The following is an 18,029-nucleotide window of genomic DNA, read 5'->3' as shown; positions in this document are numbered from 1 at the left end:
CTCTTTCAAAACCAACGCGTAAGAGAACAACAAAGCATAATGTTCTTCAGTATAATGTTCCAGTTTATCACTAGCTTTGTTCTTTCTTCTTTTCGTCCTCCTCCTCTTTTTTTTAAGACAAAAAGTCTCTCTACATAGCCCTGGCTGTTCTACATAGACCAGGACCTGCCTGCCTCTGCCTCTCGAGTGCTGGGATTAAAGCTTTGTGGCACCATGCCAGCCCAGAAGGCAGGTTTTTAAATAATTAACCTAGAGTTGAGAAGGAGTTATGTTAGCTACACATTTCTGCACTGCTTCTGCTGTAGTGTTATAGTTGAGGACTGAAAGTTGTTGGCAAGGAGTGGAGGGCTATGAATGGCCTCCAGAAGATACCTTTGCCCTTTAGTTTATAAATAGGTCACACGTTTTCAGTGTCATTCTTGGCCTTTTTTAAATGTTGGCTTACTAATCATGGGGTCATAATTCAGTCTTTTTAAAGATATATTTCCTTGACTAAATTTTGTGCTATTTTGCGTATAAATCTATAAGGACTATAATACCATGGATTTTGAGTATTAAAATCTACCACATGATACTTAAAGCCAGCATGAAGGTAGATGTTAATGTAGTTCTAGTGTAGATTTTCTGTCTGAAGAGGATGTCCTCTGAAATATGCTCATAAGATAAAAGTCTGAAAAATTATAGTTTGTCTGTAAAATAGTAACACTGAGTAAAGTGCCGTATTTTAGAATTTGGAACTGACCCGGGAGGACGGCACCACCTCAGACAATGTGCAAATAGTTTAGCATTGTATTCTGCACCTGGTGAGGTGAACTGGATTTAATTATTCCCATCATTTTTCCTAATAGTGAACCTGGTATTCAATTGCCTGAACTTAAGTGCTGAAGATAGCACTAGCCTGGTTCTATTTTTAGTAGTTACATGGCAGCCATTCAGCAAATCCAGTTGCTCAAGTGTGCTTTTGGATAGTTCAGTTTCATGTACTGGCCATATCAGGGCAAGGAGAGGCCATGGGAAAAAATAGTCCAACGTCTGCTAATGTCAGCATCTGTTCCCCTGTCAGGGAGACAGTTGGCGTGTCTGAGTTACAGCAGTGTCAGCAGATGCCCAGAGTTTACCATGTGCTCACTTCAGAAGGGACAGCTGATCTAAGTGCTGGAGGTGACATTTCAGAGGGCTTGAAAACACTCCTAGATACGTTGGGCTAAACTTGGAAGCAACAGAATCAGTTTTCAATTTTACCTTATAAATGAATAGACAGCATTTTTTAAGGATTGTAACAAAGTCTTAGTTGCTGAAATATCTTTTAAAGAATTACTAAAATCTTTCAAACCTGTGGAATAACTGATACAGTTGTTCATAATTCATTATGAGCAGAATAATATCATTTCATATAATCGAAGATAATACAGACCTTTAAATATTTGACAGTTTATTACCAATATATCCTGTTTATTTTTAGTTATGGCCCAGCATTTTATAATTTTTATCATTCTCTTTCATGCTTTAAGTATTAACTGCACTTAAAGTGAAGATAGGGTTAAGAACTGACAAACTGGAGGACAAGGGCCAGTGACTTCATTTATACAGCATAATTTTACTTAAAAGACAGTCTTTCAAAATTAGAGTTTCTGTAGCTGTCAGAAAAGAAGATATAAAGCTGAAAAATTGCCTGAGGAAGTCCTCTGATTCCAACTTTACCACATGTATAGAGTAGCTGTTAAATGTGAGTAAGATCAGCTTTATTTTTTATTACACCTGTTGGTCCTGATTTGATAGACGTGATGCACTTAAATAAAGATCAGATTATGAGGACAGAAAATGGTCTGTGTCTCACAGTTTGGGGCTAAGAATACAGTTTCCTCTGTGGTAGTCAAATTTTAATCATGCGAGTACTCAAGCAGTATAGAAGATAGTATGTTTTAAAGTGAAAATTGAAATCAACTTCCATGGAACTTTCTAAGTATAACATCAGGGATATTAGTTTGTGCTGCAAATGGCTGTTCCTTTTGAGACGTCAGTATTGTCCATGGCCGTTTACTTAACAGTAGGTTAATTAAAGGTATGCAAGTCATCCTGGAAAGTGTTTCCTTAAGCTGCAGTTTAGCTCCTTCTTGGTGCCCATTACCTACCCAAAATACATACTTCTTTACATTCCATAGCATTGTATGTTCATATGGGTACATAAAGAAGTATGTGCTCTGAGTAGGCACTGCTAAACTGTGAGCTGTGAAAACACGAAGCAGCCCATTTTTCCCATTTGTTGGTAAAACATTCTGATTACTGATCTGGAATGGTAATAGATTATGTGCAGAGATTAGCTTATCAGAGACTGAATTTTACAAGACATTTACCTGAGCCCGTTAATGCCACTCAGTGTTCTCTGTTCTTGGTAGACACGGGCATGCTTTGCCCTGCTTGTTTCTTTTCAAGAGGCGCCGAGGGCCAGCAGAGGCCTGAGTGTTCTCAGAAATGCTGCGTCTGTTTGCTCTTCTCTCAGCCACAGGTCCTTTTTCTTCTTTATAATTTGCTTCTAGATCCTATAAACAGATGAAAAAGGATTTGCTGTAATTTTTTTTTATAAACCAGATACTGTTACTTAAAATTTATTGGAAGGAGTAAATTACTATAACTAGAATTGACTTCATAGTTAACATAGGCTTCGGAAAATTGGATCACTTCGTTTCATGAGTGAATGAATGTTCTTAAGTGTCAATTTATTTTCAAGGTTACAGATAAAATCCAGTATCAGTTTGCAAGTTCTTTGTTGTTTTTTATTCCTAGTTCTTTACCCAAGTTCTGTGTTTCTGTTTGCAGTGAATGCATATTCAAATAGATATGTAAGTATTTGCTTTCTATAGGATTACTTTTTTAAAATAGTTTTTAATATAAAGGAAAAGTGCTAAAACAACTTTCCAGTGTTTCCAAAGAGCAGACGCGCTTCAGTCTGTGAGTCTCTGCATTTTACCTTGAATGTTTAGCATGAGAAAATAAAAGGTAATTTGTGAGTGGCCTGTAATCACTGTGACATTTAGAAGGTTAATTTAAACGGAGATCTTGAGAAACTTTGAGATTTATAAAAGTATAGAAGAGGGAGTGTTGGAGGGAAGTGTGGGGGTGTGGAATTTTTGCAGCCTGTGAGGAAAGCTCATGCAGCTGCTAGCACCGTCCCAGCCAGCAGTGCTGCTGAATGTTGCCCCTTCGTACAGCTTCCTGTGGCCTGAATAGTAAACAGGGGGAGACATTCCATAACCTGCTACATTTCCTGGTTAACTAAATCTTGAAGTACTTTTTAAAAACTATTGTATGCTGATGGTAGGGATGCAGGTTTGCTGGAGAAGTGAGAAACAATTGAAAACAATTGTTTGATCCAAAACAATAAACGCGAAATCTTTAGAAATGTCAGTGGTGGATTGCAGATTTTTTAAGTTATCTGGCATGCAATTTGAACAGTGGCATTTAAAAAATTAAATTATCAACTTGAGTTTTAAAAATAGCCTATGCCTGGATATAAGTTAACTTAACAGTGAGAGTATATAGCAGTACTAGACGAGCAGAAAGTCGGAGGCATCCTTACAAGTCAGCGCTGGCGCTTGGTTACCTGTGAGCTTGGTTTCTGCAGCAATACAGGGCAAAGAGCAGTGACCTAGACAGGCACATCGCAGCCAGGGCAGCAGCATTGCTCCTTCACGCTTTTGCTGATTCAGCACTTCTGCTTATGAGCCGGTGGAGTAAGGGGGTGTGTGAGTGAGCACAGACCCTTACCTTTTAAGATAAATTTGAAAGACAAGTAAATACACAAAACATATATAAGCTACTTCTCTCCCTTGTCGTTCCTCAATACACCTAAAATTGAATCAACATTTGGAATGTAACATCAATAAAATGTAGAGAAAGTTAATGGGGGGAGGGTGCTACAATGACCAAGAAAATGTACCTTGTTTTTGTTTTTTTTGTTGTTGTTGTTAGGTTAAATGATTCACAAGAGGAAAGAGGTTACAGAGGAAGTTAATTTTAATCTAAGATAGATTAAAAAAAAAAACCAGCAAATAAAACCCCAGACACCCTCCCCACGTAGCTACAGACATGCACCCTGTTTCCTGTGCCCACCAGCGTATATTGGGTTCTTCTGATGCCTCAGGAAATATTCTGCGTCTTTCTTGCTTTGAGATTCTTTTGGGGGAACGGAAGTTTGAATTTCCAGGGTTAGTGGTAAATCTGGAGTGAAACTACCTTGTCATATCCAGAGGTCAAGTCTGCAAGCGAGGTCAGGACTTCCACATAGTCACCACAGAGGCCAACTATATTCTCCCTCAGTGAGCACAGCCTGGGCTGTTAGGGCTTTATAGGCAGGGAAGCATTTGAAACATGCACTCGCAGGCAGCAGTCTCTCTTGTCCCGCTCTCTTCCCTGACCATATTTAGTCAACCATAGCAAAAAATAGTCTCTCAGCTGTCGATTGTCGATCTAAAGGCTGAGGAGGCTTCTATCTTGCTTTCTGCCTATTGATTGTTCTTCCTGTGGTCCCAACACTGCCTTGCCATTTGTCCTGCTGTTTTTTTTAAGTACTGCCAAATAAAGCGGTGTCTCATGTTTCCACTTACATTTCCCAGATTCTCCCCGAGCTTGTGCTGGGACTAGGAAGACCTCATGCGGCTGTCACTATACTTAGAAGCAGAGAAAGAGGGGAAGAGGGCCACAGAAGTTTGCCCTGGTTAGGAGCAAGACAGTTTTCAGGCAGACCCCTCTACTGCCAAAGTATTTCAGAATCTCACTTTTTCTGTTGGTTAAAAATGTTTTGTATAATAATATATTACACAGCTGTCTACATATAGGGATTTTGTACAGTTTCATTTAGGGGTAGTTATATCTAGATGATTTTAAAACATAGATAGTACTTGAGTGAAAATAGAAATGGTGAGTAGAATCTATACGGTGATCATGAGATAAGATCAGAGAGAGAAGAGCGGCATCTAAGCAATTCTTAATCTTCTTCGCTCCCTTGTAGTGCTTAGTAAAAATGAGGTAGGATGCCTGAGGGTAATTATGTGCTTTATACATGTACAGCCCAAGTCCAAAGATGACTTCTAGTGGGAGGTCAACTCTGTTTTAAACCTCAGTATGAGTTGTTTCTTTGTTTTCCTATAAGCTGTGACTCCAGTTTTCTAAATAGCATTTAGGTATAACCATCCACGGATTAAAATGGTCAGGAATTTGGCTTGACTTTGCTCTATAGTATGTGTGTTGAAAACAAGAAATACTTCAGAGTTCTCAATTTCAATAGTACATTTAGATTAAATTTAAATGTAGACATTTGTTTTTAACCAAAAAAAAAAAAAAAAAAAAAAAGAGCAGCATTAAAACATCAAGCCCAGCAAATCCATGGAAATAAAATTTAAATCTCAAAAGCCTAAAAAATGGGCAGGAGAAACCAAGTGCCCCTTTTCCCAGAAGTATTGTCTTATGTGCTCATTAAGAGTCAGGTAGAACTGCCATGGCTTCACACGGGCAGGGGGACTGTCCGTGGCAGTCTTTCTGTCTTCGGGGTTAACTCTCCTGGGGTGACAGTTTTAAAGGAATGCTTCTGTAGATACTTTTGAATTTTAGAAAACTTTACCCCTTCCAACTGTTCAAATTTTACATATTAAGAGATGATACATGTCAGATTTTTAAAAGAACTTAACTTTCATGTCCTGAATTTTGCTGTTTGGTAGCAGCGAGCACTGTGCCCATGCTGTGCTATGCTGTGGCGTGGGAATGAGTTGGGAGTTCCTATGTCTGGGCAGTCCACCAAAGATCTGCTATTACCAGTGCCCATCCGGATGCTCAGAGCCGATTCCCTGTTTCTTCATTTCCTCCAGTTGGCAAAATTTTGAGCTCTCCTTTTGAACACAGCTGTGCAGTAATGTTTGACATGTCTCCAAAAGCTCTGTTTGTGGTTGATTAACTTTTTTAAATTTCTTCATGGGTTCTGTACTAATCTGCTTTACCTATTATTTAAGGGACTCTTAAATTAACTAAGCGAACATTTATTGAACACCCAGATAATGCTGTTGTAACACCTTTTTAGATTTTTAGGTTTAATTTTAAAATTAAGTGATACTAATACGCAAGACTTCCATAGCTTACCTGCTGGGTTTATTTGACAAAATATTCCTCTTTTGCTGAAGAGAGACATCAAGAATAGCATGGCAGGCCCTAGAAATTGACCTAGTGCCATCTGAGCACCACATACCAGTGTAGACAGCTGCTGTCCTCTCTGCTTCTTGGAACTCATTTGTTCGTCATTCAGCAAATGTCTGAGCACTGCCCTGTGCCAAGGATTAGGCTAGGCACCACTATTAGTTGTACTGGAACTTAATGCTTCTTTGGCACTATTTACAAATGCCTGCCTAACTGGTAGTAAGATCTTATCTATAAAACATCCGTGTCCTCAACCTGTTGGAAAAGAACTAGTTGAGAAGTGAAAAATTGTGTTCCTGTTGGGAAAAACAACACCAAATCTTAAGAGACTGCAATTAACAGTTGGCTTAATAAGAGAAATTGACTTACTTATTGAGCTAGTAATACTGTCTTTCGTGTAACTTTGTGGTCCTTAATGCTTGCAGCATTGCAATGGGCCTAGTAACTAGCTGGAAGTGCTGCAGAGAGGAGCCTGCAGCTGCCTCCCAGGTTCAGGGTGTGCTTCTAAAACTGCTCATTCTGTGGAAGAGGGCAGACTGCGCTGATCCGATCTCAGTAGACAGAGATGAGGGACCAGGCTCTCTTTATTTTCCCCGAGCTTACCTTGCAGGCTGGGCCCAAAGATAGTTTCTTTTCTCAAGGTCATTTGTTGTTTTGTTTACTTTTCTGAAGGGTTGATCCATTTCTAGTTAAGATCTCTGAAGAGGGATTTGGAGATATGGTTCCACCGTGAAGAGCACTGGCTGTTCTTCTAGAGGGCCCGGGTTCAATTCCAATTCCCAGCACCAAGTGACAACTCAAAACTGCCTGTAACTCCAGTTGTAGGGGATCTGACACCCTCACATAATGCACATAAAAGAAATAAATCATTAAAAAATGCGCTCTTGTGTGTGTACGGGTATGTGTATCTGTCTGTCTGTCTGTCTGTCTGTATATCTGAAGAGTGAGAGAAAGATTGTAACAGAAGTAAAAGTGAATCTCCCACAGCATCATTGTAGAATGTGCCACTTACCCTGCGTAGATGCTTCTCTCAGACAGGTCACATGGCTTTGCACCACTTGAATATGGGCTGTGCAGTGACTTGTCAAGAGGGTAGTGTAAAAAAGCAGAGGCAGCGTGCAGCCGAGAGCTATGACACGCTCGTCCTTATCCAGGTGCCGGGGTTCAGCATCAATAGCGGGAAGTCATGTGGACAGTAGGTGAAAAGTGAGGAAAGATACTCCTATGCAGTCTTCTGCAGAGCGGTGAGGAGAAGACAGTGCAAGATCAGAGGAAGAGAATTCTACAGTGTCTAGTTAGTACTACTTGGGCTTCTCAGCTTTGTCAAAAACAAAGGAAAGTGAGACTGTCACAGTTCAGGAGACCCTTAGGGCACAGGACAGGTATAATGTAGTGTTCAGAGTAGACAAAAACAAGAAAACTATTTTAAAGTATAGAGCTAGGTGCTGGGAGTATAGCGTAATGGCGGAGCACACTCAAGGCTCATCCATCCCAGCTGCACACAAGTGAGTGCGCAGGCAGGACGTGTCCTCACCCACTGCCAGGTTGATAGTTACTTAGTTGGCACTTTAAAAAGATTGTGATTCGTTTCCCCCAGACAGGATCTTTATCTAGCCTGAGCTTACCTTGAATTCACGATCCTGTTGCTTCAGCCTCTTAAGCACTAGGGTTCCTTCTGTGTATACCCACCCACTGTTTCTTTCAAATTCATGGCTTCTCTTTTTTACCTGTGTGTGTGTTCCCAAATACATGAGTGTGCTGTGTTGAGTCTGTGTGTTACTTGTATAGATATCGAGGGCTGACAGCTCGGCACTGAGTAGCCGGTTGGCGTGCTCTTTCCTGGGGACACTAGTTCTCCCTCTCAACAGTCCTTGGTTGTCCTAGGTGAGCTCTCCTCTGTCCACAGTAGAATGTCTGTTGCTGTTGTTCTTCCGATCATGGTGAGGTGGCCAGGATGCTTAGACTTCATGAGTCTGACGTTTTTAGGAGACACAGTTTTGTAATAAACTCCCTGTTCTGAGCTTTACAATCTTTCTGTCTCTCTCCTCTTTTGAAGTACCCTGAGTGTAAATTTTACTTTACAAGTTAACACCAGTAAACCAAGTGCTGATTTGCAGTGATTGATTTCAGCAAAGCCTTAAATATTGGTTCTTGTTCTCTTAAAAGCATACTAAGGTAGACTGTATATGTATGTGTAGTTTCAGAGTCAGGATCTCATTGTAGCCCAGGCTGGCCTGGTACTCTCTGTGTAGTTGAGGCTGACCTTGAACTCCAGGTCCTTTGGCTCTACTTACCCCAGTGCTGGGATTACAAGCACCTCACACTCAGATTTTTATTTATTTTTAAAAGATTTAATTTTTAGGAAGTTCTACTTTAGACAAATGTTAATTTTCAATTTTAAATTTGTGAAAATTGTGAAATGGTGATGTTTGTATGTCATAAAGGGTTGTGGGGACCTTGTTGGGGAAGTATCCACAGGGAAGAGAAGGGTACCTCTTACTATCTAAAGTAGTGGCTGTCAGCCTTCCTAATGATGTTTATATGTATGACCCTTAATACAGTTCCTCATGTTGTACTGACTCCATAAAATTATTTTTGTTGCTATTTCATAACTGTGATTTTGGTACTATTATGAATCTCAATGTAAATATCTGTGTTTCTGATGGTCTTAGATGGTCCCTGTGAAAGGGTCATTTGACCCCCACAGGGGTAGTGGCCCACAGCTTGAGAGCTACTGATCTAAAGAATGTTGGGAAACTGGGCACAATAGTTGTAGATTTAAACAGGAAAACAGCAGAACAATTTCAATGTCTTCCATATGGAATAATTCCCAGGATTTGGACTAGGATGGCAGGTGAATAATGAAAATTAAGATACAGTAGGAATGTATCGTAGGGAGGAAGGGAAAGAGAGGTTTGTGTTGGTTGTGATGGTGTAGCCTGTAGTTTCAGCGCTAGGAGGACGAAGCAGGAAGGTCCATACACAGTGAGACGATAAAGGCTCCTCACTGACTTCATGAGAGGGAGGCCGTCTTGCTTCAGCCTCCCAAGTGCTGACATCAGAAGGATGACTCACTCATTACATGCCTGACTCACAAGCCTTTTATTCATCTTTTAAAAAGTAACATTTTTGCCTTTGAAGGGCAGAGCTCTTTTATAGATGCTGTCCCAGGAGCAACAGTCAATGTGTTCTGAGACTCCTCTTTATTTATTTTTTATAACTTTTTAATGATTTATTTTTGTTTTATGTGCATTTGTGTTTTGTTACCATGTGTGTCTGTTAGGGTATTAGATCTGGAGTTATAGACATTTGTGGGCATGTGGGTACTGGGAGTTGAACCCAGGTCCTCTGGAAGAGCAGACATCTCTCCAGCCCCACCCCTTTTTATTTATTGTTGCAGTTAATAAAAATAACTTTTCAGACAGACATAATTTCCATCCTTTTTTATTGTAATTTCATTCTGATAGCTTAATCTAGATGTCTGCGTAACTTCCAAAAGTCTGTCTGTATTGTTGTTACGAAATTTACTAAACTGTTGGTTGGTTTCTTGATTTCTTCATCTCATTTGCCAATATAACAGTTTCTATAGGAAGTCGGTCATAAACGACTATTTCCATTTAAAGTATTTCATTGGCAGTGCTAGAAAGATAACCCAGTGGTGAAAAACAATCGCTGCTTTTGCAGGGTTCCCTGGTTTGGTTCCCAGCACCAACATGGAAGCTCACAACCATCTCCGTTTCTAGGGGATCTGAGGCCCTTTTCTGACCTTTGTGGGCACCAGTACACAACATACATTCAGGCAAACACTCATACACATAAATAAATTTTAAAATAAAAATACTTTGCTAGTACTGTAATTGCTAGCTGTTTAAAATGAGACATTTGGTCTAAATAATGTTGTATTTCTGTTGAATTTTAAGTGCATGGATAGTTTCCTGCTCTGTCAGCATTATGAGGGAAACAAAGATGGTGGATTCCAAATACGGTTTTAGTGTTTGCTTTTTACAAGTTATTAATTGAACTGTGTACATAGTCAAATGATACTGCACAGATTATACTGCAGGGTCAGCCACAGCGTTCTTTTGCCTTAGTCCTTCTGCCAAGAACTTGGAACTTCCCTGAGGTTTTTAAATTTATCAATTAAAGTCATTATCTGATCATTTCAAGTTAGGGAGACAAAGATTAGAGCTAAACACTCTCCATTATAGCCATTCTTAGTATAACAGAGCTTTGGTTTAAGTTAGTAATGTCAACAGTGGATTTTAGCTTTTGTTTATTTTTGAGACTGTGTCTCATGTAGCTCCCAGTGGCTTTGAACTTGCTATGTAGGTGAGAATGCACTTGAACTTTTGGTCTTCCTGCCTCTCCTTCCTGAGTGCAAGCCGCTACTCTGGGCTTATGTGCTGTTAGGGAAGTACTCTGATAACTGAATTACATCCCTATTTACTATTTATTTATGTCTGTTTGTTTTTTGGTTTTGGTAGATTAGGTCTTAAATAGTCTTGACTATGTTGCTGATAGTAATCTTGAACTTTGATTCTGTTGCCTCAGGGCTGCTTTATATCCCCTGCCCCCTTTCCTCCTCCCTCTACAGGATTTCTCTATGTAACAGAGCCCTGGCTATTATGTAGACCAGGCTGGCCTCAAACTCACAGAGATCCACCTGCCTCTGCATCTTGAGTGCTGGGAATCAAAGGTATATGCCACCACCTTTTTCAAAAGGTACATTCATTGTTATTTGATGTAAATGGGTGTTTGCCTGCATGTATGTCTGTGAACCACATGCATGAAGTGCCTGAGGAGTCCCGAAGAGAACATGAAATTCCCTGGAAGTGTAGTTAAAGACAGATGTTAGATGCCTGATGGATGCAGGGAACTAAACCCAGGTCGTCCATAAGAGCAGAGCTTGTAACCACCGAAGGTCTTTGCGGCCTCTTATATTGTTTTGAAATAATAACATTTATTTCTTCTTGAAAGCTGTTTTAGATTTATTCATGTACGTGATGTATATGTGCCACATTTGTACCTGGTGCACGAGGAGGTCAGGAGAAGGCTGATGTATTAGAGTTCCTGACAGCTGTGAGCCACTGTGTGCTGTAAAAAGCATCCATTTCCTAAATCAGGGTCTCATGCAAGAGTAACAAGTGCTCTTAACTTCTGAGCTATCACTACACCCTCAGAACATTTCATTTTTAATAATTTTTTATGATTTATGTGTCTTCTAAACTTTATAGAAGAACTGTTAGCGTCTTTTAAGTTTTTCTCGTGGTCTGATGTGCAGAGTGACAGTGTTGGATATTACAGTCATGTCCATACGTTTTATAGTATAGTAAGTCAGCAGTAACTTCCCATAATCGTAGTCAAGTGATATGGTGGCTCTTGTTTGTAATCCCAGCACTCGGGAGATAAAAGTTCAAGACCAGCCTTACCTACATAAATAGTAAGACTCTGAAACAAAAAAATCTCATAAAACTTAAAAACTTGGCAGGTTTTAAGTTCAGGTTTAGAGGCTCTTGTTCCTCCAAAGCTATTGTTTTCCTCTCCCCGCTTTCCTCTCTCTCTCTCTCTCTGGTTTTTCAAGACAGGGTTTCTCTGTGTAGCCCTGGCTGTCCTGGACTTGCTTTGTGGACCAGGCTGGCCTAGAACTCAAAAAAATTTGCCTGCCTCTGCCTCTCTCTAGTGCTGGGAGTAAAGGTGTGTGCTACCATACCTGGCTCCAAAGCTTAATTTATAAAAACAGCCATTACTTATTTCAGTGTGTGTAAGCATGTGTTCACACGTGGATGGATATTTCCTGATGTACCTGTTGAGGTCAGAGCACAGCTTGTAGGAATGGGTTCTCTTCTCCACCATGTGAGTCTCTAGAATCAGACTCAGGTAATCAGACTTAGCCACAAAGCACTTTTATGAAAGTCTTGAGCCGCCTCACCTGCTCCTTCAAAGCCTCTTGTTAGCCTGTCTGAACGTCCTACCTAGGCTCGTAAAACTCTGCCATCAGAGTGCATTTGCATCCCAGTGCTTTGAGTTGTAAGGTCACTCTACAGGCTGACACCACCTTGAGTTTTCCATATAACATATTCTTGTGAGGAAAACTTGCTGCTGGTTTTACTCTTTCCTTTTGAAAGTGTGTTCAGCTGATTTTCTTTAAGAAGCATCCATTTCTTAGTAATTTGGTTCTCTGGGTCTTTGGGATTTTTAAATCTTTCATGTTCTTTAGGGTATCTTTGACTTTTTTGGCTTTAAAAATGTTAACAATTTTAAAACTGTAAATACTGAATTATGATGGCCACTTGATGCATTGTGACCCAAACTGAATTTTAGCATTGGTTAAACATCAGCTTTCAAATCTGCTGTTCCTAACAAGCTACGGAGCATGTCTTAGTCACTGTTTTCTACTTGCCCATATCACCCGCTGTTACTTATTATTTCTTTTGTTGGTAGAAACTGCTGCAGGTGAAACATGCAGGGTTCCTTTCTGCCCTTCCTTCTTGGACTTTTCCCTTTTGATCTGTGCTGGCGTCATTCTGCAAATGCTGATAGTTTAGTTCTCAGAATATCACAAAACTAAACATTGGAGGATTATAACAATAATTTCTGCCTGTCTGTAGGGATATGATTTTCATTAAAAAGTATTTTTCTAAAGAAAACAAAGAGCATATTATGCAAATATAAAGACAACGTGAATTTGCCTTTCAGTGCAATGCGTGTTTTACTCTCAAAATTACCAAGACCATGGATTGTGGATGAGAAGAAAGATGATGGTTATACTGCCTTGCACCTGGCTGCCCTGAATAATCATGTGGAAGTGGCTGAGTTGTTGGTACATCAGGTATGAGAGACAATTATGTTTTAACACACTTGGGACATTCTTATTTCAGAACATAACTTATTTCACTAAACAGATATTAATAGGCCACAGTAATTACTCCATGGTGATAAAAAAGAACTTAATGTATTCTGTGCTTTTTAACACTGATTATTTTTGTTTGTTTGCTTGAAACAGTCTTGCTATGTAGCCCCAGCTTAGCTAAAACTCAGTATCCTGCCTCAACCTCCTGAGTGCTAGGATTGAAGGTATGCACTGCTCTTCCTGGCTAGCACTGACTGTTCACCCCTACACCCTCTTTGTGTTTAGAGGTCTAAAAACAGTGCTCAAGAAATGATTTCAGCCTTCTATCATGGAGACTTTGACAGCCAACACAGGACTTGAATGTATCTTGCCAGCCTCTCTCTAACACTGGCTCATAATCTGTCCAGTATTCACATTTAAATAGGCGTAAGAGGATGAGCTGAGAATCAGGAACCCCATGACCAGTCAAAGAAACATAAATAAACTTAATAAAAGCAAAAAAGCAAACCAGAAGCTGGGTGCAGTGGTGTACTCCTGTACTCCCAGCACTTGAGGAGGCAGAGGCAGGCACATCTTTGTGAGTTTGAGGTCAACCTGATCTACAAAGCGAGTCCAGTACAGCCAAGGCTACACAGAGAAACCCTGTCTTGAAGGGGCCGGGGGATGCAAACCAGAAAGGTCTGTCTTCCAGAGTATAGCATAACTTTTTGGAGTTTCAGCTCTGGCCAGCAGTCCAAGCAAGAGCACAGGTGACTGCCAGCGTTGTGATTAGCCTGATTTAACCTAGCTTTGACTCTGTTCTTAATTTTGATTTGTTATGACAGGCATTGTGCTAAACAAATTTTTGTGCTACGTTTCTTAATCTTTACATAAGCCCCGTGAAATAGGTTAGACTGTGGCACCTTTTTGGAACTGATTAAAAGGGCTAAATGATGAAATACTTTGAAAGTTTACATGGTTTATGAGTGGCAGAGCTTAAGACAAAGTGCCTTGATTAATTTTGTCCTTAGCCTTTTCCCCTCTTGTGTGGTGTCAGCTGCTCTCAGAGTCATTAGCTAGCTCATTGTTCTCCTATGAGCTGCGTGCCACTTCAGCTCTGCCTTTACTGACTCCATGGCCACTTGGATCACCTTCTCACTTGTTTCCACTAAGTGAGAGAGTGTTCGGTTAGCAGCAAAAGGAAGTGAATGTGAAGTCACTCTGAATCTGTATGGAGACCCAGTTGATTTTCAGAGGCATTTACGGTGTATAGGACTTGCTCTCAGGGGCATTGAAAGGGTAGTGCCAGCTCCTTACTGCACTTCGTCCCTGAGCGGGTTTGGGGTAGTTACTGTAAGGGAAACACTTTTACATTAACTGTTGGGCCTGTAAGTTTACTGTTTGTCCAGTTTTCTGTATGTGTAGTGAGAGCTGTGTCAGAGGAGCTTCCAAGAAGGAAACAGTAGTCAACAGAGCTCTGTATTTCTTATAAATAACTAGCAGTGCGTGTTCTTCACTGTTGTCAAGAGGTGACCTTGTAACATGCCTGCATTGTTAGGGAAATGCGAACCTGGATATCCAGAACGTGAACCAGCAGACGGCCCTGCACCTTGCTGTTGAGCGGCAGCACACCCAGATTGTTAGGGTAGGTGTTTATTCTTGTTCCTGTTAGCTTCTGATAGCTCTGTGACTGTACTGCGCCTGAGATCCTTGTGAAAATTCAAATGATACGTGTTGCATGTCTCAAAATGACATAGTCCAACTGATAACTTCATTTTGTGGGGAAGGAGTTAATGTTTAGTTCAAAGGTTTCATCATATTGTTCTCAAATTTCTGAATTCTCATAAATATTAAGTGAGAAAAATTTAAATTAACAATTACACCCCTCTTAATGTGTGTAGTTGATAGTAAAATAAAAGCATTGACTGGAAACTGTTACAAATTATAAATTGAAGTGTATATTTTTAATTTACCAATCTAGTGATTTCAAACAAAATACCTGAAAAAGTATTGCTTTAAGTATTTTTATGGAGCAGTGATCTTAACAAGCTTGGAGACTGAAATAGCTGCATTGTGTCACCTGGAAATGTGACAGGAAGGTTCGTTTTTGCACCCTGCCTCAGAACAGCTGCCTGGGGCCTGAGAGGGTCTTTTGTTAGTGCCTTGTCTCTCTGCTCTGACAACATGCCTGAAAAGCAGCTTAAGGAAGGATTTGTTTTGGCTCACACTTTGAGATGATGCAGTCTCTTATGGTGGGGAAACCATGGCAGAAGGAATATGAGGCAGTGGGTCATAGTGTCCCTGGCAGGAAGAAGAAAGAGTTGAATGCTGATGTTCAGTTTACTTTCTCCTTTTTCCAGACCATTGCCACGGGCCACACACAATCAGTCCTTCTCAGTTAATCCTCTCTAGAAACTTACTCAAAGATACACCCACCCAGAGGTGTGTGTCCTGGGTAGCTTCAAATCGAGATCAGTTGACAGTGAAAATTAACCATCAAAAGTGGGTAAATTTGTGGTTTAGCAAGCCCTCCATGTAGTTCTGATACTTTCTAAGTTTGAAAAATATGTCCTAGAATTATATTTTATATAGGTTTTTAGAACAAAAAAAGAGACAAAACAAGAGAGAAGTATGATTTACCAAGACAAGACTATACAGTGAGATTAGTTTCTTTTGATGTTTTTGTTTAGAACTCTTTGATGGTATTTTTAGAAAGGATTCAAGAAGAATGCTAAAACACCATAAGGACAATGTAACAATTTACTGCACGAGTCACATAATGAGACAGTAAATAACTCATTTTGCCAAGTGACTGGGTTTTAGCAAACGCTGTTTGCATTTATTGTTGTTTGAAATTCCAGTTGTGTCCGGCATGTTCACAGTACTGTAGCCAGGCTGCAGTTTCTTATAGATGTGGACGCTGTCCAAGTGAGGCGTCTTTTCTTTCTCACAGCTCTTGGTCCGTGCGGGTGCTAAGCTGGACATTCAGGATAAGGATGGAGATACTCCTCTCCATGAAGCTTTGCGGCATCATACTTTGTCTCAGCTACGCCAGCTTCAAGACATGCAGGACGTGGGCAAGGTAGACGCTGCCTGGGAGCCGTCAAAAAACACAGTGAGTGAAGATTGTGTCCCCTCCCAGTGGAAGCATGTTTTATGTTTACTGCTTATCTGACTTGCTTTGGATAAAACATTTTATCAGCGATGTACTTAGGTTCATAGGATTTTAATACTACTACTGGCCACTATGAAGTGCATTTATTTGTTTTGCAGTGTATCAAAAGTTGTTTAGGTCTTTGTAGCTGCAGCAATAATGTGGTGGGGTGTTTGTTGTGGTTTTAGTTTGTCATCCCTAATGCTCTTTCATTTTGACCAGCTTTTCACTTGATCAACATGTATTTGATGAGCTATTTGCTGAAATCTTTTTCATTAAAATTTTTGAACTCTTTTTTTATTTTTTTTTCTTTTGGTTTTATTTTTTGAGGTGTTATGGATGATTCCAAGGCTTCACGCATACCAGGCAAGCACTCTCCCACTTCTCAGGTCTCTTGTTTTCTTCTGAGTATTTCAGTAATTGCTTATATATTATGAAAACAAGGTGACATCAAGGACGTGCTATATACATCTTTCGCCTGCAGTGTGGCTTGTGTCACCACTGCTGCTCACCTTTCTTCTTTTGGGGGTAACAGTGGAAGATAATAAATGATACTACAGTGCTTTTTTTTTATAGGAATGAACATAACTTATTGTGCAGTGTTTTTGTATGGAAATGATAGATTAGAATACCTAAGTGATTTTTTTTTTCAAGAATTAATGTATGTAAAGACAAGCATGCTAGTTCATGACTGTAATCCCCCACTTAGGAAGCTAAGGCAGAATGAGTTCCAGGCCAGCCTGGACTAGAGCGAGACCCTATCTCAAACACAGCAAAAGCTTCTCTGTATAATTACGTATCTGATAGTTTCCAGGTACTGGAGAAATGCTGCAGCCTCCAGGTAGAGATTAAAGTCAGAAGTGCAGCTATTCCAGTCGTGTGTGTAGTGGTTGCTGGGGTGCACCTGTGCCTTCTGTCTTCCCAAGTAGAGGAGGGAGGTCCAGAACAGATACTGGATCCTTTTTACCTTCTCCAGAAATTGGTTTTCATACTTAGAAAGCCGTAAGAGATTGGGGCTCCTTTGGATCTAGTGTTTCTCCCGAGGTGTTTCTCTAAATTCAGATGGGCCTGGAAGTATAAAATCAGTCTGGTGCTGTCCTTGTCAGTAGTGCTCTCGGATGGCGAGCAGGGAGTTGTGCTGCACATGCGTGTTTCTTTCCCTTCTTTTGACTGTGCTGTTTTGTAATAAAGCTTCAGTGTCTTGCCCAGTTGTCTTCAAGTCTATCCTCCTGCCTTGACCCTTGAGTGGCTGGGATTACAAGTGTGAGCCACCATGCCCAATTTTTGACAGTGTTCTTAAAAGACCAGAGTGTCTTAATGTTGAGGAAATACACTTTTTTTAAAATTATTATTATGGAGGCTTTATATGTCCTAAGAAATCTGGTAAAATGAAGGTCACTCAGACTTCTTGCTATAGAAGCTTATAAAGTTGAGCTATTTCATTTAAGGTCAAGAGAACTTTTATATAGAGAATGGCACAGACTGAAGTTCATTTGTCACTGATAAGTGGCCAGCTGTCCCTGGACCATTTGTTGAGTAGTGTCTTTTTCTACTTGAGTGCCTTTATCCAAGATCAGTTAGCTGTCTATTTGAAGGTTTCCTTTTACATGCTTCATCTTGTTCTTTTACTCCATGGTCTTAGCTATGGGATGCCTTCTCAAATGTCTTGTAGCTTATGATTCAACATTTGCTCATGTTGAAATCAGGCAATGGAAGTCCTCAAAAATTTTTAATTGTTTGGCTATTTTAAGCCTTTATACTTCTAAATGAATTTTATTATCATTTTAAATATAAACAAATCTAAGGCCAAAATGTTTGTGAATTGTTATGTTGTATGACTCTGGGTGTATATTCTTAACTCCT

The 18,029-nt window shown here is 40.1% G+C and overlaps 1 protein-coding gene across 2 annotated transcripts in view; it reads left to right on the top strand.

Annotated features, from left to right (window-relative positions):
- Positions 1-18,029, top strand: part of Mib1 (MIB E3 ubiquitin protein ligase 1) — a 105,054-nt gene that overhangs the window by 63,704 nt on the left and 23,321 nt on the right. For both annotated transcript variants that reach the window (XM_021642222.2, XM_021642223.2), the window contains exons 13-15: positions 12,880-13,012; positions 14,571-14,657; positions 15,966-16,127. In XM_021642222.2, the coding sequence (XP_021497897.1) occupies positions 12,880-13,012; positions 14,571-14,657; positions 15,966-16,127 (382 nt within the window). The remainder of the gene's footprint in view (positions 1-12,879; positions 13,013-14,570; positions 14,658-15,965; positions 16,128-18,029) is intronic.

This window comes from Meriones unguiculatus, chromosome 2 (assembly GCF_030254825.1).
Source record: "Meriones unguiculatus strain TT.TT164.6M chromosome 2, Bangor_MerUng_6.1, whole genome shotgun sequence".
Taxonomy (NCBI): Eukaryota; Metazoa; Chordata; class Mammalia; order Rodentia; family Muridae; genus Meriones; species Meriones unguiculatus.
The sequence above is the reverse complement of the archived record's forward strand: the minus strand, read 5'-3'. Positions and strand labels throughout refer to the sequence as shown.